General features: G+C 42.6%; 3 protein-coding genes across 6 annotated transcripts in view; 2 read left to right on the top strand and 1 right to left on the bottom strand.

The window, feature by feature from the left end:
- Positions 1-868: 868 nt before the first annotated feature.
- Positions 869-6,026, top strand: LOC133384183 (proto-oncogene Mas-like). Its single transcript, XM_061626104.1, has 2 exons — positions 869-1,037; positions 5,326-6,026. Exons 1-2 carry the CDS (start codon positions 869-871, stop codon positions 6,024-6,026), a joined length of 870 nt encoding a protein of 289 aa, XP_061482088.1.
- Positions 6,027-10,367: 4,341 nt separating this feature from the next.
- LOC133384182 (mas-related G-protein coupled receptor member H-like) lies at positions 10,368-11,228 on the top strand. Its single transcript, XM_061626103.1, has one exon. It carries the CDS (start codon positions 10,368-10,370, stop codon positions 11,226-11,228), a length of 861 nt encoding a protein of 286 aa, XP_061482087.1.
- An 8,125-nt stretch (positions 11,229-19,353) lies between these two features.
- The window catches only part of PNLDC1 (PARN like ribonuclease domain containing exonuclease 1), a 48,298-nt gene continuing 42,459 nt past the window's right edge, over positions 19,354-25,192 (bottom strand). For all 4 annotated transcript variants that reach the window (XM_061626365.1, XM_061626366.1, XM_061626362.1 and 1 more), the window contains 2 exons: positions 22,167-22,265; positions 19,354-19,527 (listed from right to left, as the gene is read on the bottom strand). In XM_061626365.1, the coding sequence (XP_061482349.1) occupies positions 19,455-19,527; positions 22,167-22,265 (172 nt within the window). In that variant the 3' untranslated portion in view covers positions 19,354-19,454. The remainder of the gene's footprint in view (positions 19,528-22,166; positions 22,266-25,192) is intronic.

Genomic DNA, 25,192 nt, shown 5'->3' with positions numbered 1-25,192 from the left:
ACCTTGTTGGTTGCATGGCAGTTTGTTTCTTGCCCAATAGTGGTAAATGAGAATTCACATATTTGAAAGTGTGGCTGCAGTTGTTGTTCCCAAGCTGCTGCCTGTTTTCTCTCTGTCAATTATTACTCACTGGAATTGGGTTGGCTGTCAAAGTGAGTTTATAGCAGCCCACAGGATAGACAGAAAGAGTAAGAATCTTCTTACTCTCACTCATTTCTCAGACCTCTTTCTGAAGTGAAGGGTCAAATCTGTAAAGAAATTTGGAGCAGCCACATTAAAAGATAAGGGCAGGGCATTCCAGGCAGGCGGTTGCCAACCCTGCTTGGATATGGATCTCTTTGCAAAGGATCCCTAGTCAAGCTTTACCAACAGCACAATCCAAACTGCTCAGAAGTAAGTCCTGTTGAGTTGTATGGGGCTTAGTCCCTTAGTGCGTGAGTTTAGAATTGCAGCCTTCAGGGGCATCCATCTTTATTCCCAAATGCTCCCATCTAACATCTCCAAAACACTAGGCTCCTTTCTTCCTACAGTGGCCTTCCAGTGACTGGCCTGGCCTGAAGGCAGTTAAACCCTTCTTGCTGAAAGCAAGTAGGCTAGATTAAATGTTCCTTATCCAGGCTCCATCTTTTAGCTAAGATTTCTAGCTTAATTTCCAATCAGATATTTTTTTTAATTGTATGCTCCAAGCAACTGTGATTGATGCTTAATGTATCATGCTTAATGACATCACTCAGGCCCACCGTGTGACATCACTCAGGCCCGCCCCCATGACATCACTCGGGCCTGCTCCTAAAAACTCAGTTTTGGGGATGCTTCTGACCTGGCAACCCTAAGATGGAGTGTTCATTATGAAGCTGGACATGCAGCTATGGAGGCTGAGCCTGGTGGCGGTGGCCTGAACCAAGCTGTGTGCATCATGACAGGTGCCTCGTGGGGCTTGGGCCAGAGCCTGGCATGCCTGCTGGCCCCGTGGCTGGCGCCCGGCTCGGCCCTGCTGCTGGTGGCTTGCTCGGCTGGTGCCCTGGGCGAGCTGGAGGGTGAGCTGCACGCCACCTGCCCAGCACTGCACGTGTAGGGCCTGCCTGCCAGCCAACCTGGCCTCGGATGAGGGGCTGCAGCGCATGCTCCAGGCTGGGTGGGCGCTCCGCGGTGGGCTGGCTGGCTCCAGCAGCTTCTTCTCATCAGCGCTAGTGAGCGCCCTCCCATTTGAAAGAGGCACCTCTGAGGCTGAGCGAGTGCAGAGTGCTTTCGCTCTTCACGGTTTGCCAATCTCCCCCCCCCGCAAGTTCCCTTGCCCTGCTGTAAGTAACCCTCTGCAGGGCACCTTCTGCTTCCCCAGCCCCCGTGGAAGTTTTAGATTGGAAGCTCCTAGGGGCAGGGACCTCTCTTCTTGTACCCTGTAAAGCACTAGGCACAGTGATGCCATCATATAAGCAAATAAAGTACCCCCCCGCGCATGGTTTAAGTGGGATGGGAGCTTGTTAAATAAATTCCAAGACAGTTTTGAGGTCGGCAGGAGGAATCGCATTGAGGTTGTTACTGTGGGAATGCCAGTAGAGAGGAGTCAAATGTTTCCACTTTTAAATATGTCTGTTTGTAGTTCATGGGGGGGGGGAATCTAGCACAGGGGTTTCCAAACCTTTCCCCCCAAGGACCACTTCAAAACTGCAGAGGGTCTTGGTGGGAGGGGACTATTAAGAGGAGGAGGTGTTTAAAAATGATCCGCCCCAGTGTCAAATATGCTAGGTACGCCACTGCCTGTCATTTCCCAGCCGGGCGCCCCACAGCTTCCCATGGTTCACACTGGGGAGGGATTCGTTGCTGAGTCAATGTTGCAGCGCTACAAAGTCATGCTTAGTCAGAGCTAACCAGGGCAAAAGTTCCTAGAAAGCTTAGTTAGGTTGATGAGGTGTACTGCTTTTGGTGTACCTGTAACTTTAATAAAAAGAGGAAAATCACAGCCGTGTCTGAGACTGGATCTCTCGACTTCGGGCAGGACACAGTGTGGCTTACAGTTGCTGTGAGGTCATGACATTCTAGCATTCTGTTTGTTACACAAGGGACACTTCATAATAGGAGAGCTGATCACATCTTTGCAGTATTATATTTCTATGAAGAGCAGAAGCATGGTCAAAGAAAGTTCAAATGAAAATTGGGAGTCCAATCATGTTAGTATCGATTTTTATGTCTTGTAGGTGCTTATGTCAGTTTGATTTTTAAACACCTACGTAAGGATGGACTGATCTCTATAATTGCATTCCAAAGTGCTTTTGTTTTTCTGCCAAACTGGCTCCGTCCCCTCCCATTTATTGACCAGATTTTTAAAGGAAAAATCCTAACAAATTTGCCCACTTCTATAAATAAATAAACATGACTTATGGGGAGGTTTGAAGGCTACCTCTTCCTTGGTAAATATTTTAAGCTGCTTAGAGCAGCTCTTTGGCAGTGTGGTAAAGTGCCTTTTAAAATTCTTCCATGAAGTGGCTGTATGCTATAACATGTAGTCCCTTCCTGGGGAATTGTATAGAAAAAAAGATGGCTGCTCCCACATCTGCCATGAGCTCAATACCAACAGAGGCTGCCCATCCCTGCCTCTTACCCACAGAAAAAGAAATGGAGGTGGTATGAAATATTAGCAGGCTTGTAGTGTTTAGAGTGACAGCAATGCCTCCTGAAGACAACCAACAGAAATGGAAAAATATTCTGGTCTGATGGGGCCCCAGAATCAGGGGAACTACTTAATGATATGAAGAATTGGAACTGGGCAACACATCACTGGGGAGAAGCCATTTAGTCCTCCTGCTCTTGCCTCCAGTCTTCTTCCAGCTTCCCTGACTCCAGCTTACAGCCTGTCTTCAGCTTGTAAGCTTTCATCCAGCCTTCACCCCAGAATAAGTCTGGGTTCAACACCTTGACACATGACTTAGTATGGTGCTTTTATTAATAAGTAGCTACAACAACTAGTTTTTTGCTGAAGCTGCTTTAGCCAGTCGGACTACATCCCCTCACACCATTCCCCAGGAATCAAACTCCTATCTAAACTACTATCCCAAAGCCTCTTGTACAGAAATGTCACTAAATTACTACAATCACTACATCTCCTTTTTTCTCAGCCAAAAGCAACAAACACCAACCACCTACTATGAGCTAAATTTTGTAGAGAAGTGACTAGAACATTCTTCTAGTGTGTTTACCACTCATTACCTGCCCTATCCCAGGTTTCTCAGCAAGTTTTGGTAAGTCTCTGAGGAGCGTTCAACTTCCTTCCAGACTGCTAGCCAAGGCATGTCATTTTCCTCTACATTGTCTTCTATATTGCCATTCTGGGGACCAACTTGTTTTTCAACCTGCTTTTTTATTAGTCAATTCATATTTATTTATAGAATTTACATGCAACAAGTCTTTTCACAAGAGTACTTATTGCGACTTACAATAAATTGCAAAAATAAGGTCGTGAAACAGTGATATAAAGCAGAAATAGTTTTTTTTTAAATGCACAGTTCAACAAGATCAGTCTGGGAGTGCCAGCTGTTCTAGAAATTGGTACATAAATACGTTTCTCTTGGGAGTATGTACCACAAAGAAAAGTACCTTTCCCAAAGACTGGCCAATTATTTATTTATTATTTGCTTTATATTCCAACCTTCCTCCCAGCAGGAGCTGGGAGTCAGCTGATGGCCAAAAAGTCAAATATTTTCAAATGTAGAATTATTAAAATAGCAGGAATATGAGCATTCATGATTAATGACAAGAGAGCTCACCTCTTTGTAAATGAGCCTTTTAAAACTCAAGAACATGAAAGTCTTCACTGTTTGCCTAAATGCTGGTGAATGAAGCAGTCTGCTTCATCTTGATGCCCTGCAAATTTAGCAGCTGTTGGGTATAAACACTTCATTTTAGTACAGTGACTGCCAGTTTCAGGTTAGCAGATCAACTGACCAAGTAGGCGGGCAATATAAATTGATTTGCTGATACTTTAAAATCAGCCATAGCAGAGACTTTATAACCTGTGTCAAACAACTTTAAAAAATGCACATCACCATTTCCAAACAGAGTTTTCTTTTTCAATGTTTAGCATATGACACTGTCCTAGATCTTGGAAATGTCACTGTCATTAGCAGTATCTGTCACGTTTTCTAGCCTTTTCTCTTGCCTGATATGATACTGTGCAGGGAAGTTATTTCACATTTGAAGAAAGGAAGGAAAAGAGGTTGAAAAGTGACAAAATTCTTTGCAAAGTTTAAAGGTTGGAAATCTAGATGCATGTATATTATCTATGTAATAAGTTCAGGTTCAATACTCTGAGACAAGACTTAGTGTTTTTTTATTAATTAGCAGCTACAACAAGAAGCTTTTTGCTGGAGCTTCTTCAGCTAGTCAGGTACCACCACCTCACACCATTCTCCAGAGATCATCTCTAAACGGCTATTCCACTGTTTCTTGTAAGGAAATGTCTCTAAATTACTAGAGTTGCTATAATTCCCATTCCTCTGAGGTTCCTGCTCACCCGCAACCTGAGCCTCTGACATGTTGTTGCTCTGTGGTCAGCCTGCCTCCCCCTTCTTAGAGTTGTCCTTTATTTTTAATACTGTCAAGCTACACCAGGTTTTGTAGTGCCTAACCATCCCTATAACCTCCACATTAAGCTGAACATAGGAAGCTGGCTTGCATCAAGTCAGACTGTTGGTCCAACTAAATCAGTATGGCTACACAGACCAGCAGTGGCTCTCTATAAGGGGGCTTTCCCAGACTTACCCGTAGATTGAACCTGTGCGAGTCTACAGATGCTCTACTACTGAGCTATGCCTGTTCCCCATCTGGAAATGGAGGTGAAATGGAGGTGAAAGCTAGATGAAAGCCTCTGTAATCCAGCCAAGCCTGGTGTGTGTGTGTGTGTCCACAATGAACTTTCATAGACATTTGGCAGAGTAGAATATTTAATACAAATAATGTTATCTGGCAGGGAATTCTGTTGGTTTTCTACCTCTGTTACAACACCTCAAGCCCTTAATGATGGCAAACTGTTTGATCTTGGCAGGTTGAGAAGAATTACTGAACACATTGATAGTGTCATGATGACAGAGGCAAGCACCTTGTCTTCTCACACTGCTGGTGTAACCAAGAAAAACAGTAAACAGATGCATCCTGCAGGCAGTTTACAAGAAAAAATTATGATCACATCTCTTCTATTTGGGATCTTGGGATTAATAGGGAATGGGCTTTTATTATGGCCTCTTTGCTGCACCATCAAGTGGTCTAGGTTCACTCTGTATTTCCAGCATATGGCAGCAGCTAATGTAACTCTGATCTTCTACAATTTTGTAGCTCTTACTGAATTTTTTATACCCTTGCACAAAAATATAGTAATTTCACAAATAGTGGACGTCTTAGGTCTATGCGGACATGACGCCAGCTTCTTTGTTTTAACAGCTGCTGCTGCTGAGAGGTGTCTCACTGTCTATTTCCCAAACTGGTGGCAACATCACCGTCCAAAGCATTTTACAATCACAGTGTGTGTTATTTTGTGGCTGCTGTCTGGCTTGATGCCTCTTGCGGGGTATTTTGCCTGCTTCCCAAGAGTCCGCGCAACCAATGAAACAGAATTTGTCAGCTGTAAAAATCCAGCTATATCGCAAATGATTATAGTATTGCTGATTTTTATTTCCATCTTGGGTTTTTCCGCTTCAGCCATTTTTATGAAAATGAAAATAAATCAAGCCCCTCCTCCAGCAAGGCTTGACATCACCATTTTGACAACTGTCCTTCTGTTTCTTATATTTAATGCACCACTTAGAGTTCTTATTATCATGACATTTTGGGATCCACCAACTGACAAGAAGTTAGCAGGTACAGTTTTTCTGTTATTCAGTTCCATCTACAGCAGTGGCATCTCCTTTGCTTGCCTCTTTATTGGATATCTGAATAGGCGGGATGACTTGGAGCCCATTGCAGTTTTTCTTGAAAGAATTTTGAAGGATGAAAGAAACATGGCAGAGACAACAGAAGCAGATCAACAGCAGGCCTGAAAATATCCCTGGCCTCGGGAGCCAAAAGAAAATTATTTCACATAGGCGAATACTAACTTATATGTTCAGCTTCAGAATAAATGTATTACAAATACTTTAATGTACTGTTCATGACTTTCAATACACCCACCTAGACCCTATACTAGGGCCAACCTTCATTTTTGTAGCTTCTTAAGCCCATCACCCACTCATGGGGTCAAGAATGAGGATATTGTCTTGGTTTGGTCAGGTCCTGGCTTGGTCCCTGAGCCGCAGGCAAGAGAGAAGCTAGATCCCCAGGAAAGGAGACTGGCCCAACCCTGCAAAGGGAAGGTAGCAGTGAGATATCAGGGCAATCTAGAAACAAAGGGTGTTGAGAGGCAGTCCAAAAGTGGGTATGATACAGTAAGATGGTTTTGAGGCAAAGCTCAGGTCAAACACAGCAAAGCAGTCCAAAGGGAGGCAGTTTTTCAAGTGCAAGGTAATAGCAGGGATCAGTAGCACAGGGTTAGCTAGGGTAAGCTGCAGGATGAAGACACTAGGTACACAGAGCAACAGAGCTGTGTTGTTCCAACACAGGGAGATGTTAAACTACCTTCCAGCCCCAGGGAGCGCATTAATAATAGATGATGAACCTAGTCAAAACTTCAAACTGGAGGACAAAGGTAATTGGGCCACCAAAAACTAAGAAACTTGTCAGGGAGGTGAAAATGAGGAGAAGGAATTTAATCAAGTCAGAACCTTGGCTAAATACGACTTTTTTAGAGTAGGAGGTAGGGGCCTGCAATAACATTACAGATGCGAAACAGAAGAGGAATCAGCCAATGGTGGGAAAACTGTTACAAAGTGAGCTGAGAATGAATATGACCACTTTCACATAGTCATACTGTTTGGTGGATGCACCTCTCTGATGTTTATAATATGGTGACGAGACACACTGAAGCAAAGTCCCTAGAAGCAGAACTATCTCAAGAAGCACACTTAGGACACAATCCTAAGTTTCCACTGTCCAGCTGTGCATGATGCCTGAGGCGGAAGATGGGGGCAGGCAGATCTCTATGGCAGCATGAGTCCAGGAATACCAGGTAATAGCTATGGTACAGAGGCATTTTTATCAGCCTTGGCTGATACACCAGCTCTACCTACTAGTGGAAGGCAGAAACCTAGGCACTGTCATCTATTTTGCAGTGTAATCCTAGGCAAGTTTATTTGGAAGCAAGTCTCACTGTGTTCAACTAGGCTGACTCCCTATTAGTAAGTATGCTCAGGATTGTGGCCTTCATGACTTTCAGACTAATGGCATGAGCTCCCTGGCTTGGCCTTCCTTGCTTCTGTCTTCACTTAAGACACACAGGTCTTAAGTTGCCCCAGGGAAGTGAGGGAAAGGACTGACACAATGCCTTTCTCAGACTGTTAATGGTCCTTTTAGGAGCTAATGGTTATGTGCTCCCTGGCCTGGTCTTCTCATCTCCCTTTCCTCAGGGCATACAGGTCTTGCTTAAATAGCCCCAGGGAAGGTTGGGAAGGGACTGCTATAATTGCTCCAATTGCAGTGAGGCAGTGAATCTGCTCTGGGTTTTAGTCCAAACTTTCAAGGAGTTGTCCAAGGTGTTCAACCTATTTTGGGAATAGGTTTCAGGACACTGGACATATGCTTGAAAGTTCAGACTAAACCCAGAGCGGATTCACTCTCCCACTGACATTGAAGCCACCAGTCTCTTCTGGCATTAACAGTTCTTGCAGGCTATTGATAATCCCTTCAGCAGCTGACTCTGCCTGGGCTTCCTAGCTTCTGCTTTCCCTTAGGGTGCACAGGCATTAAGTAGCCCCAGAGGAGGGGAGGAAGAGTCTGCCTCAAGAGCTCTATCAGATCATTGGCAGTCCTTTCAGGATATAATGGTACATGCTTCCTGGCCTGGGCTTCTCCTTTTGTTCAGATGCTTCCCTGCAATGTTTTTAGAGCCAAGAGTTTTCTTTTTAGCTGCACCTTTCAATGGGTGTCCTTCTTATCATTTGGCCCAGAAGTTAGCTTTTTAAATTTAATTACCAATCTGTTGAAAATTTTTTTATAATATTATATGGGTTTAGCATTTTCTTGTTTTAAATTCTTTGCACACCATTTTGTGAATTTTGTATCAACAAAGCAGTATAACGTTCTCTTAAATAAACAAATAAATAATGAACCAAGTCACATCCCGAGCCCCCATCTCTCTCCTACCACTGATCATCTATCAGGACGGTCAAGAAAGGTTCTGTGCCAAGACCAGATTGAAATGGATCCAGAATGAAGCATCACCAGATTATGGCTAACAGTTGCTATGAGGTCATGGGATTCTCTTATTCTCTTTGTTACATACAGCACATCTCATCATAATGAGGTGGGTCATACTTTCACAGGATAAACTTCCATAATGAGCAGAAACACATCCAAAGAAAATTAAAAATAACACTGGAATGCAGTTATGTAATTTTCTTTCTTGTAGCTATTCATATGTTTTGAGTTTTTTAGATTTTCATTAGTTTCTTCATCATGCGGCCGTTTAGCAGGCATCCTAGGAACTTGCCTGGCTGATAATTCTATCTAACCTATTCCTCCTCTGAATACTGTCAGTACAAATAATTGGCCTCCACCTTCTGTATTCTTATGACAACTGGGAGAGGAAGTAGAAATGTAAATGGTGTTGGAGGAATGATGGAAAGAGACAAAAAGTGAGAACATTTTATTTCTATCAGCCACTTGCCTCGTGGGTATTAGTAATAAAGTTAATGTGTTGACCTCTTTTCTCTTTCTATATGCATCAAGTGTGCTTAGTCTGGCAAGAAGAACAGAACCTCAGAGGATGGAGCCCTAATATGACCTACAGATCACTAGACACCCAGTTCCACCAGCCAGATACTGGTAGGTTCTCAATACAGCTGTTAGTATAGTATAGTATACTTTATTGTGCGGTCATAGCTGTTTATGCATAAAAGCTAAGCACATTGTCCAGATGGTTCACTGGGATGGAGTTACTTTAGTACTAGCTTTCACTGCACTCCAGCAGTTCTGGGCCAGTAGATGCAAGTTCAGGGCCACATTGAGACATCTTTGGGCAGCTTTTGAGGCCAAAGCACCCTGGGACAGCCAACTTCTGATGTCTGGGCCCCATTTTTGAAATAATTTTTAAAACTTTAACGTTTTTTCCTGGTATTCCAGTGCAAAGAAGCTTCTGGTCATCATCTTGGATATGCATCAAACTCCCCAGATGTTAAGCTATTTTCGAGCATTATGTGGGGGAAAGATGGCCACTGCCACAAATACATGGCTGGGGACCAACATGGTTTTTTTGAAGGGGGGAGACATAAGAGGAATGACAGGATATATTTGTGCGGTAACTATCTTTCCATATACACATACCGTGTGTCAAATCCGAGAGGGAATGCTGGTGTGTGTGTGGTGGAATCCCATAAATTTTATTATTTATTAAATTTAATCATTTATAAGCCTCTTGATACAATAGCGTCTAAGTAGTGTTAAATAGGGATACAAGAGACATTAACAGTTGCCCATATGGTAATGAAGCTCAAAAGGTAAAATTCTAATTCTCTGACACTGGATGATTGGCTAATGAAGGTATAAGAGATGCTTGTGAGTTGTCAATGGGCAATCCTAGCCTCTGTAGGATGCCATCTAGTATCTGGATCCATTTTAGTTTAGTTTTGTGCCTGGGTTTGGCACAGAAACCGATTTAGTTGTCATGATGAATGAGCTATTCCCATTTCTGTAGCCTAAGGCCAATTTCTGTTGCTAATAAAGCCACATAAGTCACAAATGGAAAAGTTTATTGGGTTCCATGGATATCATGAGTTATATCTTTTAACTGTCTAATGGAAAGATCCAGGGTATGACAGAGGAAACCAGGCATATCTTCTTTCATTCAAAGCCATCACAGGATTCAAAATGTTGTAATGGACAAGCTAAACATCACTTTCACAAGTCATAGCGGCATCTCAAAACATCTTGCAATACTGTATTAACTAGTAACAAAGACACATTCTTACACTTAGGCTAAAAGGCTCCTGCCCAACTGACTACTAAGCAGCCAGCCAAGAAGAGGAGGGGAAGTCTTTCGCTGTCAAATATTATGGAAGTGTAACATTATAGCACAAACACCTTTGCTTTACGGATGTTCCTCTTGAAACTTCCCTACTTCTATTACTCCATCAGCACCTTAAAAATGACAAAATGTGTTTGATTTTGTTAGGTTGAGAAGGGTTATTGAACAAACTGATCGCATGCTGGCACAGAGAAGAATACTATCTCCCCAAGCTGCTGAAGCAGCGAATAAGAATTACGCAAGTGAAGGCAACATGCAGAAAACAATGATAATTGTATCTATTCCAGTCTGCATTTTGGGATTAGCTGGAAATGGAATGGTCATTTTGTTTCTCTGCTGTACAATCAAGAAGAATAAGTTCACTGTTTATGTCATGAATATAGCTATTGCCGATTTTGCTGTTCTTCTCTATCTGTTTTGTTATTTTTTGTTATTTGTAGAACCAATCCCTATTAATGTACACATTTCACGTCTTATACAGATTATGTATATTCTTGGCCGCAACTTCAGTTTCTATATATTAACAGCTCTCTGCGTTGAAAGGTATCTGTCAGTTTTTTTCCCTGTCTGGTGTCAACATCACCGACCGAGGCATTTCTCTGTTATTCTTAGCATTATTTTGTGGGCCTTCTCATGCCTGATATCACTTCTAGAAGATTATGCATGCTATCCAAGATTCTACTCATATTTGTATGAACATGCTCTCTCTTGTGATATTGTAATTACATTTGAAATGAGCCTTGGGTTCTTGATTTTTATTCCCATTATGGTCTTTTGCACTCTTAGTGTTTTTATCAGAAAGGGGGGGGGAACACAGCAAATCCCTCAAGCATTGCTTGACAACACCATCATGGCAGTAGTTCTTTTGTATCTTGTATTTGATCCATCAGTTAGAATTCTTGAGATAATAGACTATTGGTATGATGATATAGTAAACATACCAGTGTTTATAACTTCTGTGATATTTGACTGCATAACTAGCAGTATCAACCCTTATTTATATTTTGTCATCGGATGGTGGAACAGGCAGAGGGCCTGGGAAACTCTTGATATTTTTCTAGAGAGAGCTTTGAAATATGAAAGAACTGTGATACAAAGAACACAAGCAGACCAAGAGAAGGCCTGAAAATAACCTCGGAAGCAAAAAAATAAAAATAAAATTGTTATACATAAAGGAATATGGACTTGCACTCCCAGGTCCAGAATAAATGCATTACATATCATTTATCTTACTGTTCATTACTTCTAAGGTACCTCCCCCTCAAAACCTATGGCAGACTCAACTGCATCTTATATTTGGGTCACAGGCTACTTGTCCTTTTCTGCCATGCCAGGGGTCAAGAACAAGGATGTTGGAAGAATGAGAGGTGGCCTGTGGTAGGTTAGAGAGCCTATGTGGCAAAGTGGTTAGGTGTTGGACTATGACCTGGGAGACTAGGGTTCAAATACCCCCTCGGACATGAAGTTCAGTGGGTGATCTTGGGCCAGTCACTGCCTCTCAGCCTAATCTACCTCACAGGGTTCTTGTGAGAATAAAATGGAGAGGGGAAGAATCATGTACACCACCTTAAGCTTCTTGGAGAAAAGGCAGGATATAAATGCAATAAACAAAAAAACAAAATAAAGTTAACCTCACCAAAAAAATGCAAGTAGGAGCGATTGGATCATTATAGAATGGGACTGAGACCACAAAGTAGGAAGTAAATATTGGCAAAAGCCATAGGTCACATCCACACCATACATTTAAAGCACATGGCTTCTCCCAAAAAAATCCTGGGAACTGTAGTATAGCTCCCAGCACTTTTTACAGCTCCCAGAATTCTTTGGAAGCCATGTGCTTTAAATGCATGGTATAGACGTGACTGTATTTAGAGAAGAATCAGAAGGTGGCAAATATGAAAACAGGAGACCAGGATGAACCATAGTGGAGGAGAGGAGGGAAGGAAAGCATGGCATCAAAGGAGCTGGGGGCAGGGAACAGGGTCTATGGACAGATATCAACTCCCTGAAACATCACAATTATTCAGAAAGCATTATTTCATCCCTGAGCCCTGACTGGGCAAAATGGAAGGCATAATCTCAGAAGACAATACTAGAGGGCATGATTCTGTAAGACAGTATTAAGTGAGCTGTCCTGCACTGCAAGAATGTCTTCAAATTGAAGGCCATACCTCCATGGTATTATTATTACTTTATTACAGCTATTAATTATTATTATAATTATTATTAACCTGCCCTTCACTCAAAGGTCCTAGGAGGGCGGGTTACAACCATTTTAAAATACAGCATTAAAAAAATTAAGATTTGTAAGATGTTTTGTTTTTTAAATGTTTTAAGATGTTTTGTTTGAAATATTTCAAGATTTTTCCGGAGGGGGTGTCTTTGTTTGCCACCCTGGGCTCCTGGGAGGAAGGGCGGGAGAGTAGTTTGATAATAGTAACCCACACAGTCAACCCTCTACGGCTAGCTCTAAGAAGCAAAGACAGGCAAGAGTCAAGGGAGCAGGTGTTTGGCCGCACTTCTTCAAGCAGCTTGTCTGCATCCTCAGGCCATAATAATTGAAACTGATCTAGTACAGATGGAACAGACAGTGCTCTGGTTGCCTCCATTGGAGTTGCTCTAACCATGGCATCCAACTCGGTCCAAACCTGAGTGATTTTGTCCCTAAAGTGCTTTGCAAAGTTGTTACATCTAGCCTCCAAGAGTGTCAGGGCAATGCTCTCTTGGCCAGATGACAAAAGTCCATTCACCACTTGGAAAAGGTCTGCTGGATGGCTAGTTGTGGACACAACAGTGGCAGAGAAGTCAGCTTTCTCCACCACCACCGCCACATGGTAGGCATGATGGTGTAATCTTACCCGCTGTATTCAGTCACGTTCGGATTGATATTTACACCAGGTCCAGCTGCCAACCCTCCTGTTGCATCACACATAGGCCATTAGAGTACCAAGGTGACTTATGTGCTCCAGGTGATAGCAAGGGTACTCAGGAGCAATCGTGCTGATGGCTCTACTCACCTCACCATTCCACAGTGAGACAGGAGCATCTGCCACAGCTCAGTGGTTGAGCATCTACCTTGCAAACACGAGGACTCAGGTTCAATCCCCGGTATCTCCAGGTAGGGCTGAGAGAGACTCTGGAGAGCTGCTGCTAGTCAGTGTAGACAATACTGTGGTAGGACCAATGGTCTAACTTGGTTTAAGGTAGATTCCTATGTCTGTTCTGAGAGCTTTTAAAAAAAATACAAATATATTGTCACACTCACCCCAATATCTGAGTGGTGAGGGGTTTCAGGGATCCCAGCATGTCCCTTGGGTTTTTGGTTTCCTTGAATTGAAGACCATTGGAGATGTATGGTGTTTCTGTTTATTTACACGTATATACAGGTTCCAACCAAGATGGAAGGTTCACACCCATAACATCCCAACAGTTCCTGTTCCTCCATTAGGTTTCTAGAGGAGCCACCAACAGCATGGCAATGGTTTTTCAGAAATCAAATCAAGCCTCTCGGGGTCTTTCTAGCTCTAGTTCTAAGACTATCAGTCTCTTCACACACACTCACCTTGATGACATCACCTCTGGGGGCGGAGGGGGGGAGAAAGATATGCCCCTTTCTGTTCACATTCTAGAAGGGTCTTCCACTATTAGCTCCTATGGCACCCTATTAACTTTTTAGTTAGGCAAAGGTCCATTCTCCAAACAAATGGGAATGTGCTAAGGTACCTACTTAACAAAAGAAACTAATCTGCTGGGGGGTTTTTTGCACTCTTCTTTGCAGTCTCAAAACTTATAGCTATAAAATCACAGGGCTGGAATGTACCCCAAGAGGACATGTAGCCCAAACTCAATCCTGTAACAATATATATTTATCTGAATGTAGAGTCACATGCCTCCAGTTTTAATTCTGAAAAAAGACCCTGTACTCCAGGCTTCAAAGGTATGAGAAATAGCAGCTTAAGGGAAGAAGAAAGGTGGACAACCAGAGAATAAAACACAGGAACCTTAATCCAGCAAGGGAGATCCATGTGCAATTGAATGCTTATGTGTGATATACCACCCATGCGGCACTGTGTGGATGGAAATACATGTCATTAAGCAGATGGGAATATAAATTCTCTAGGACCTATTAGCTTGTGGGCTAACGGCTAAGCAAATGCATAATTCACTTGTGTACACACACACAAAAAGTTTGAAGACCTCATCCAAGGGGAAAGAAGCCACTGGGATAGGAGGTCCTTTCACACCAAGTCAGACCATTGGCCACCTAGTTTAGTACTGTCTCCACCACGGGTGGGTAACCTGTAGCCCTTAGCCTAATTTCATATGAGTGACAAGGGGGAAAAAGGAGAAAGGGGAGTGCATGTTAGGGTTCAAAGTTATTGATTGTTCACAGGCTGTAAAGCCTCGGCCCACAGACAAACAGCAACTCCCCAAACTTGGTGTGTGGTGTTGCTAGCACACCATCTGAACCAGAGTAATACACATTCAACACACAGGCAGAGAAAATGCTAATTGGACACTTCATTTATTAGCAAAGAGGAAAAATGGCAGACATCCACATCCTTACACGCAGCAAAAGTATAAACACTTACAGGTCTAAGCAAAGTAGGAGAAGAGTTACTTTCCACCAGATGGTTGGATGGTTCAGGAATGGCCCCATCTCAGTGTGCTTCCACCTTGTATACATGAATTATCACACTTATAATTCATTAATACTAAACACGCCAATTTGATTGACTAAATAGTATCTCTTCCCCTCATAATTTCAGCCCATTCTTGACAATACTTCTAGTTTATCTCACACCTTTGCCCCAGGCAATTGGAGTTTATGTGGTTTTAGCTGACCCAATATTCTTTATTCTGACCGCAGCTGTGACCTTTTGTCACCCTTGGTCACCTCTACGAATAACTGTTTACTCCCTCTGGCTTTTACAGTAACATGCCAACTCAGGCCTAACTCATGTAAAAAAAACCTGATACTGATATATACTGCATACTCCTTCAAATGTCATATTTAAACTCTTACAGGCAGAAAGAAAAATACACACTTTTGGCTGCAGCCCTGCCCACCACCAGCATGATGTCCTCTCCATCACAGACAGAGCTCCAGCAGTCAGTCCTCTTTTCTCCAGCTACCAAATTTCCATTACTGAGATGGTTAGAAGGAGAAGCAGAAGCTCCATTGCCTACTGAATTACTAGCTGTCATGGAGATGTGAAGGGCTTGGGGAGTGCTGTTCAAATATCCAAAATATTTCCATCACCGAAACAAGGTTTTGCAGACTATGGCACTGGACCATCCAAGAAGAGGCAGAGAAAGAGTGGGGGAAGGCATAGGGGCTGGGAACAACTTTGGTGGACAGAAACAGCAAAATGGAGAAAGATGAATAAAATGAAGATCATTAGGGGCCTGGACTGGAAGCACTGCAAGCAGATTATACTGTAAATCATTCAGAAACAAAATGTTCCAGCTATGAATAGCTTTGCAAGTTGCCTTGGGAGGGTTTGCCCAGAAAGGTGACAAAAGTATTTTGCCCTCCCACTGAACTACAGCCCTTTCATTTGAGGGGGAGAAATGAAGGATGGCAAAAGAACTGTACACCCCCTTCCTCTCCTTCCACTTCTCCACTCTAAATTCAACCCCTTCTGAAGCAGCTTACTTAAAAATAAAATAAAAGGTTATATCGGGGCCCACATACATTAGCATGCAAGATGCAGATTGCCTCTGAGAACTCAGAGCCAAACAGACAGGTTCACCCACAAAGAAAAATCTTTATTTTTGCCTGTTAAACTAATCCCTGATCTTACATATAAACATGCATGCACATGTTTGTTATATCTACAGACATAATAAACACACTCAGATTAGACCCCTTTATGCAGATAAAGCTTTGGCTGGCTTGCCAGCTTTAGCCCCTTTTGGACAGAGATAAGTTGGCCATGGTACTCCATGCTCTGGTAACTTGCAAATTGTATTACTGCATTGTGCTCTATGTGGGGCTGCCCTTGAAGATGACTCAGAAACTTCAACTGGTCCAAAATGCAGCAGCCAGATTATTGGCTGGGATTCCTTTCAGCTCTCATATAACTCTTGCTTTAGAACAGCTGCATTAGTTGCCAGTTCGTTTCTGGGACTAATTCAAGGTGCCCACACTACAGTTTAAAGCCCTAAATGACTTAGGTCTCAAATATCTGAAAGACTGCCTCCTTCCCTACAGACTCTCTCACGTGTTGAGATAAAACAGAGGTAGTTCTTTTGGTAGTTCTGTCACCTTCAAAAGCTCAGGAGTGGGGAGAGGATATTCTCTGTGACAGCCCCTAAGTTGTGGAACTCCCTCCCCAGGAGGTGCACCTGGCAACCTCACTGTACAGCTTTAGGTGAATGCCAAAGTTGCACCTCTTTACCCTGGCCTCCGACACCTGAGATGTATATTTTTTAGGACCCACCCTACTTTGTGATATTGGTTGTTTTTAATAGTTTTAAATGATGTATTTTAAAATTGCTGTATCCCACCCTGGGACCTTTAGGTGAGGAGGAGGTAACAGCAATAATAGTAATAATAATAGTAATAATAGTAGTAGTAATAATAATAATAGTAATAATAATAATACCACAACCACTGAGCTATGGCCTTCAATTACAAGACATTCTTGCATCCATCAGGAGCAGCCTGGGAGCTGCAAGAGAAATTGGCAAAAATCACCTTCCCTTCAAGCAGCAGCCTCTGTTGGATTGGAGTCACTTCCATTCACGGAAAGGCAACTCAGGATCCAAGGTTTTGTGTGTTATGATTAAAAGCAGAGTTAATACAAATTAGAACATTGTGTTTTGTAACTTCGTTTTATGTAATCTGATCTAGGAATTTCTAATAATATTATTTCTAGAGATTAATGGAAGGGAAATTTAGCCAAAACTACACTTTTTTAAAAAGATGGTTTTCTCCATACTACTGAAGCACCAGTAACTCAGACCTCTATAGAAGGTTATGTAGCAATTTCTTTTTCATTGCTTGCATTCAATTTCTCCCTTCTAGAGGCTGGTGTATCAGGAACCTCACGTTGGTGCCTAGGTCTTCATAAGAATTGGAAACCCCACTCCCCCTGTATGCTGAATCTAGCTGTCACCGAACTGTTGTTCCCGGTTTTGGGAGAACTCCTGCCAGCACTTCATGAAATGATTCCTGCTATATTTCCTTTCCCTCATTGGCTACGAGGAATAGCAACTGTGGCCTCCTCTTTGGGATGCAATGAAAGAACCATTTTGATGGTGGCCATCAGTGCAGAGATCACTGGCACTGCTTTTACCTGCTTTTTGTTGTGGGTTCTCAGTTTTTTTGCTCTCAGGAATGGAATACGAGTTCTGCACTGAAGATCTAGAAGTAGAGGGTACCATGGGAGAAGAGATGACAGAGGGCTGAGAGTTGCAATGTCAGAGACTGCTCAGCATTGTAAGCACACTGGATCTGGTGGACCTAATAGCATTTATGATTATATGTAGCGTGGAGAGTCAGGTACATCCAGCAAGACAAACATATACCTTACTCAAAGCTGTATGCAGCAGTCTTTATGACTGCAGATTTTACATTGCTTGCCTTGGGCATTGTGCTCTGGGTTCAGGATTATGCACCTGAGTTTTTTCATGCGATCATTGGAGACATCTTTCTTCTTTTTTATAATGACAGACAGGGTAGAAGTTCAAACAGCATTTAAAAAAAGTTTTTGCAGAAGCTGCCCTGTCACACTCCACAAATCAAACAAAGAAGCAATCAGACTATCGCTACAGCAGTTTAAGCAAGGTCCACTCAGACTTCCATCCATCCGTGGTCGGTAAAATGAGTACCCGGCATATGCTGGGGGGGTAAAGAAAGGCCGGGGAAGGAACTGGCAAAACCACCCCATATATACGGTCTGCCTAGTAAACGTCGCAAGACGTCACCCTAAGAGTCGGAAACGATTCGCACTATAAGTGCAGGGACACCTTTACCTTTACCTTTATACCATTCTTGTAGAACTTGATATCCAGGGGAATATTTAGGAGTCCAGAACAGTTTTCATATGAAAAGAAAAGCCAACCTGTAGCTATATGGTGGACCTTGTTTTTTCATTGCGAGCATTCATATACCCATTTCACAGAAACAATTAAAATGATCACATATCAATTTTGTTATCAGAATTCTCTCTTCTAAAATTGTTATTGGAATCTTCCCTAGCACAAAGAACAGCCAGCTTGTTGCAAGAGTCTCCAGGAAGAGCCCTCCACTTGTAAGCCAGCTCCCCTCTCTTCATCTGACCATATAAAGTTTTAAATTCAGCACCCTGGAGGGGGAAAAAAGCCCATAGTTACTGCACAGATGCTCAACTGTGTTACCACAAGAGCAACCCAATTAGAAGACAGTTTATAGCACAACTGAACATATAGGAAGTCAGAATCTTAAGCATTTTCCTTATTGGTCAATTGATCTCTTGTCTTAATTGTTCTAAATGCATTTTGTTTTACTGTTAGGGTTTTTTATTATTATTGTTGTTGCGTTTTATTTTGTTACAACTAGTTGGTTGCGCCCTTTAAGGATGAAAGGAGGTTTAAAAATATTTTTAATAAATAAATCAAATTAGGACTGGCTTGACTCTGATCTGTATATTGAAGCATCAAGACCTTATGTGCTGATATTTGAACACCAAAAATGAAGTATAAAGGCTTTTTCCTTGTCAGTGTTTGATCACCACCAGTTACAACGCCAAGTTGCTGAGGGCCCAGGGGAAGAAAACCAATCATCTTATTTTACCATACTAGAACGCATGTGAGGAGCAGTGATTTGTTCCTTGACCACTGTTCATTTTGGTAGTGACCTGGTCAGCCTTTAAGCTGCCCATGATGATAAATGGAGTAGCTTCTAAACAGTCTCTCTCGTCGCTGCATCCCAATGCAGTTTCTTGGCTTACCATGCAACATAAAGGAGGCAAGAGAAGAATCCACAGCCACACATACCCACAATAGGCCTTACAGTACTTATAAAGTGGTACGAGGAGGAAGGCTACTACAATGTTGGGGGGGGGGAGAGAATCATCACAAGAGGCAAGCATGAAGTTTTCAGTTCTGCACTGAGAGATATCCAGCTTGGAGCAGATCATGACAGCCTGCCTTCTAGCAAAATCTTGAGAGAAATTTTCCCCTTCCTATCCCCTGCTTGACAACTGCAAGCTCTCGCTACCCATTTCCCATGTTAGGAACCACACATGTTTGAGACTACTACAGAAATTGCAAGTATTTTAATATACGGTGAGTACTGCTTACAGTGAAGATGACAAAGAGAAGAGGGCACACAGCAGAAAAGGTGCTTCCAACAGATGATCGCTTACAAAGCACAGTTGGAAGAGCCCCCAAGGAAGAAAGCCAGCAGAGACCAAGAGGCCACAATACCACAAATTCTGAAAAGAAAAGAATATTCAAGGGACCATCAACTGCAAGAATCAACAAGTTGAACCCTCCCTGCCTCGGTTTTATGTTCATTTTCACACGCATGAAAAGTGTTCACTTCCAAGGCCCGTTTTGTTCAGAAAGTGTAGTGTTCCCAGACAGCTCTGCCCACCTTCTCAATTTTTATCTCCCACCCCCTAAAGCACTGAAACAAAAATACAGTGCAGCTATAGAGTTACTTCATGTAGCATACTACCTCTAAGAAATGGTCTCCATCAGATCCATGCTTTGAAGTGAACTGTCAAGAATAGTAAGCTATTTTCTTTCAGTCTCTCATCCCTCACTCCCTTCCAGCCATCTGTACTTTTGTGTGTGTGTGTGTGGGGGGGGTAACTTTAAAAACTAGGTTTCATCAAAGACACAGACAACCATCTTCTGTAATCATAGAGGTCACTATTCCCCAGACAGGAGCTGGAAGCATATTTTGCCACATAAGTTCATGAAAACAACAACCACAAAACTGGGATAGCATCACTGAAAGGAGAAAAAAAAAAGGATTACAGGAGTTAGATTATATTTACTGTAGAAAACTTTGTTTCAAAAATGATATGGTTGGCTCCACGAGGCTTGAAGGAAGAAAAGAAGGATAAAAGGGCTGTGGGAATCAGTGTACCTAGAACAGGACCATTAAAGTAATTTCATAATTTTATGAAAAACTGGAATAGGTCTAGTCTAATTTGGAATGGATCATGAAAAGTGTGTTAAAGGGGTTTTGAGTGCTTTTGTTTGCTGCCCTGAGCTCCTGCTGGGAGAAAGGGTGGGATATAAATCTAATAAATAATAAATAAATAAATAAATAAAAGGTGTCAGAACAAAGGAAAACTCTTTGAGTATGTTAATGCTTTACTAATCAGGCTTTTCGTCAGTTTGAAAGATTGTGCGTCTCTTTACTAGGAAAGTTTTTTTAATTCGATGTGTTAAGACATATTTTTATTGATATTTATGTCTTTACACTGATTCCTTTGTAGTAATCTTTACAAAGAGAACATGGTAATTTTTATTGGCAACATCCAACACAGCATAGGTAGACATACAGTCATGCACTGGGGCTTCTCTTGCAGCCCTAAAGTCAGCTCTGGATGGTTGAGGAATCCCACAGAACAGATTTTGAGGCATGGGTGGGGGGGGGCATAAGAGAAACCCAATGTCCCATTGTGCAAGTAGATTTTTATTGTGCAAATAGGTAGACATTATTGGATGTTGCTACACTGTTTAATATGATAACATAATTTATTTTCTTACATTTTGTATTTATTGCACCTTATCCTATTTATGCTGTGTGTAATTACTGTATCCTTGAAGAAGGAATGTTCTATTAAGTGTTGGGCCCACAATAAAGTGCATTTTTAGCACATGGAGTTTAACCAGGGTGAACAAGGCAGTTTCAGTGCCATGACTGGGACTGAAGCCAGACAGAAATGGATCCAGATATTCAGTGTCCTCCAAGCATGCCTGAAGTTGGGCTGCCACTACCTTCTCAAGCACCTTGCCCAAAAAGGGATATTTGCCACCAGGTGATAGTAATTTAACACTTCTGGGTCCAAGGAGGATGTCTTAAGGAAGGGATGCACCACTGCCTCCTTCAAGGAAGATTAGCTCTTAGTAGTAAATTCTGAGCTGAACAGGATAAAGACCAAGGATTCTTTTGTGGTATACAAAGAGTCACCACCAGAGGGAACAGGCCAATCTCTCCTTGGCTCAAGTTTTAAAGATCTTGAGCTAATACTACATTTCATTCACTTCTGCATTACATTTATACGTGTGTTTGCAGCCCCCTTATCTTAAGCCAGGGGACCAGTGACCTATCTTCCTATGGAAAACTAGGATTTTAAACTACTGATAACCTGACAGTAGGAGGAACAGCAGACTTTCACTTAGTGCACAGACATGAGTGTGCATGAACATGCCAGCAGATATATGGATATAAGCAATAATATAGATCATTGGTTAGAAGCTCCCAGATGATTTATCATGCTTTAATCTGACTCTGTAAGCTGGTATGAGCTTGAGCTCTTTCCCTTCTAACTTTGTGCATCCCAGCACAAAGAAACATTTATGCACACCTACTCAACATTTGGGCTGTGGTATTCTCTTGTTGCTACTGTTCCCTCACATAGTTGTATGCACAACTGAGAGTGTATATCCAGGCATTTCTCTCCTAGATTTAAAAACATTTTGGAAATTATTATGGTTTTTTTGTTTGCCTGTTCTTGACAATGCAGCAGCTAGGGATAGTGTTCTTGAACAAGGCAAGAAGGTACTCTTGTATTAATATTAGATGCACTTCTAATGCTGCTGCAACATCAAAAAGTACCTAGGCTCACTTCAGACAATCCTTCAAACCATGGTTCAGAGGTCATTGCTTAACCACAGTTGCCCAATTTTGACGTCACAGAAAACTGCAGCTAGAGAAACCCAGAATTAGGGGAGGGAATTGGGTATATTCAAGGGCAGGGTATATACCTCATCTGAAGATCAGCCCATGATAGCTGAAACAGGCCTACGTCAGGAAATTTCAGTCACTCTTCCCTAACTTTCAAAACACTACTAATAAAAATATGAGACTTCCTATAAAGCCAACCTTACTTACTGAAGAAAGAAATTCACTTGTGGAGAATGCCTCCAGCGGTGGTACAGAGAAATCTGCAGGTTGGGATGAGCTTTGCATTCTCTCAAAACCGTCCTGACACTGGAACAATAATTTAAAAGAGAAGTAAATTTGGCTGTGAAGAAGAAGAGTTTTACATAGCCAGTCATTCGCTTTCCCCCCCAAACTGGTGCTGCCCCAAAAGGTGGAAATCTGCCAATCCAACTGCTGTTTTCAGCAGACAATTCCCTCCTCCAAAAAATACCACCCACATGCCAGCAGGTGTGAAAAGCAGGCTCAGAAGATCAGATGGACATCTAGGAGGGTGGACAAGTTTTTATTTATGGACTATACAACCAACACACATCTATCAAGTGCCCTAACAGCTAAACCTAAAGTACAGCCTAAAAGGACTCACATCCTCACACCCCAATGTCTACATGGCTGCCTGTCATGAGGGAGGGCAGGCTCTGTCTTTCTGACTCCCAGCCAAACACCTTTTCCAATGTTTACACGCCTGCACATTCTCTTTCTTTCCCTATCTACAGCAAGAAAGACACAAAGCAGCCACATAGCACCCTTCTCCTCCCAACCCCCTGAGCAAAAGAGGCAGTGCATGGTTTTACTTTCATGCTTCTACAGCTTCCCCCCACCCTGTACTTTAGGGACAATGAAATTAAAAGGGAAAGACATTACCTTGTTTCAGCTCTCTGAAACTAAGCCTAGGGTGACCAAGGCAGGGGAGATCAACTACCATCATCAACCACCCCACAAACCCAGGATTGGACAGTTTGTGTTGTTAGCTTTTGCTGTCCTTCACTGGAGAGCAAGCAAACCCCAAGGATGTCCTTCTCACTGCTTGAATATCAAGGTATTCTATACTCCTTTGCCTGCCCCTTCATTAAAGCAGAGATGGGGAACCTGTGGCCCTACAAATGTTGGACTATAACTCCCATCATCCCGGACCCCTGGCCAGGGCTGCTGGGAACTGGAGTCCAACAATTTATGCATTACAGGAACATGGGCTGGTCTTTCTTCACAGCCCCCCAGGTGTGCATCTCCCCTTCATTACCATGTAGATTTTTCCCACATAGGAAAGGAGGATGGGAGGGCGCAACTTGCATATCCACAGACTGATGGAGCATTTTTTCAGCAAAGAGAGCAGCTGAACATCCTCCACCCTCCAAAAGCTACAAGCACATCCAAAAACAATGTGGCAGCCACTTATCCCAATACGCAGGATCAAGAGCCACTTTGGGAGCTGTTCTTCTGCATCCACTATCTACGAAATAGGGCCAACACATCGAAAAATGCAAATAGCATAGTAAAGTCAGTTTCACTACATAGCTAGTCCTTACAGATTTAGTAAAAAGAGAGGAAATACTAAAACAAAAATCCATGGGTGCAAAATATACAAAAATAATTTAAAAATCTGACACAAACACGTTCTGATCTTCTAAAACCTCCTTATGGATGAGTGTACATTTTCTCTATTTTACTGGCAATACTCCAACCAAGTTTGAGAAATGACATGCTCAAAAATATGTGCATGCATAGGGTTTTTTCCCCTTCAAAGGAGCATCTGCCCCATTTGGCATTTCTTCCACTACTGATTTGCAAACACTTCAAATTTCCAGCACCCTATATAGAAGTGGCTAGTGTATGCTGTATAAGCAGCCACACTATTGTATGAGGCCAGCTGGAGTCAATATGAATCCAGATGTTTTGAAATTAAACTCTTTTTGTCCAACAGAGAAAATCAGTTATACAGAATTTATTTATTTATTTTATTATTTCAATTTATATACCGCCCTTAGCAGAATAGCTCTCAGGGCGGTGAACAAACAAGATAAAATACAATATATCATAGTAAAAAATCACAAAAACATGTACAAACAAACAACAGAAAGCACAACAAAAACGAAATACAACACAAATTAAGAAGCATACATATTAAAAGTAGAAAGATTAAGAAAATGAAAAGATTAAAATGCCTGGGAGCATAAAAAGGTCTTTACCTGGTGCCAGAAAGATAGAAGTGTAGGCACCAGGCGTACCTCTTCGGGGAGGCTGTTCCACAACTCAGGGGCCACCACAGAAAAGGCCCTAGATCTAGTAACCACCCTCTGGGCTTCCCGATGAGCTGGTACCCGGAGGAGGGCCTTAGATTCTGAACGAAGTGAACGGGTAGGTTCATAGCGAGAGAGGCGTTCCACAAGGTATTGAGGTCCCATGCCGTGTAAGGCTTTATAGGTCAAAACCAGCACCTTGAATCTCGCCCGGAAGCAAATAGGGAGCCAGTGCAGATGCGCCAGAATAGGTGTTATATGCGAAGACCGACTGGTCCTCGTCAATAGTCTGGCAGCCGCGTTCTGCACCAGCTGAAGCTTCTGAACTGTCTTCAAGGGCAGCCCTACGTACAGCGCATTACAGTAATCCAATCTTGAAGTTACCAGAGAATGAACAACGGAGGCGAGGTCATCTCTGTCCAGATAGGGGCGTAGTTGGGCTACCAGACGAAGATGGTAAAATGCATTCCGTGCCACCGAGGCCACTTGGGCCTCGAGAGACAAGGAAGAATCGAAAAGAACCCCCAAACTACGTACCTGTTCTTTCAGGGGGAGTGTAACCCCATCCAGAACAGGGTGAACATCTACCATCTGAGCAGGGAAGGCGTTCACCAGCAGTGTCTCGGTCTTGTCTGGATTGAGTCTCAGTTTATTAGCTCTCATCCAGTCCATTATCGCGGTCAGGCAACGGTTCAGCACATCAACAGACTCACCTGAAGAAGATGAAAAGGAGAAATAGAGCTGCGTGTCATCAGCGTACTGATGGCAACGTACTCCAAAACTCCGGATGACCGCACCCAGAGGCTTCATGTAGATGTTGAAAAGCATGGGGGACAGAACCGATCCCTGAGGGACTCCACAATGGGGAGTCCAGGGTATCGAGCAATGTTCCCCAAGCACTACCTTCTGGTGACGGTCCGCGAAGTAGGAGCGGAACCACTGCCAAGCAGTGCCCCCGAC

The sequence above is a fragment of the Rhineura floridana genome, chromosome 4 (genome assembly GCF_030035675.1).
Source record: "Rhineura floridana isolate rRhiFlo1 chromosome 4, rRhiFlo1.hap2, whole genome shotgun sequence".
In the NCBI taxonomy this organism is placed as follows: domain Eukaryota; kingdom Metazoa; phylum Chordata; class Lepidosauria; order Squamata; family Rhineuridae; genus Rhineura; species Rhineura floridana.
Note: the sequence above shows the minus strand (reverse complement) of the source record. Positions and strands in the feature narration are given on the sequence as shown.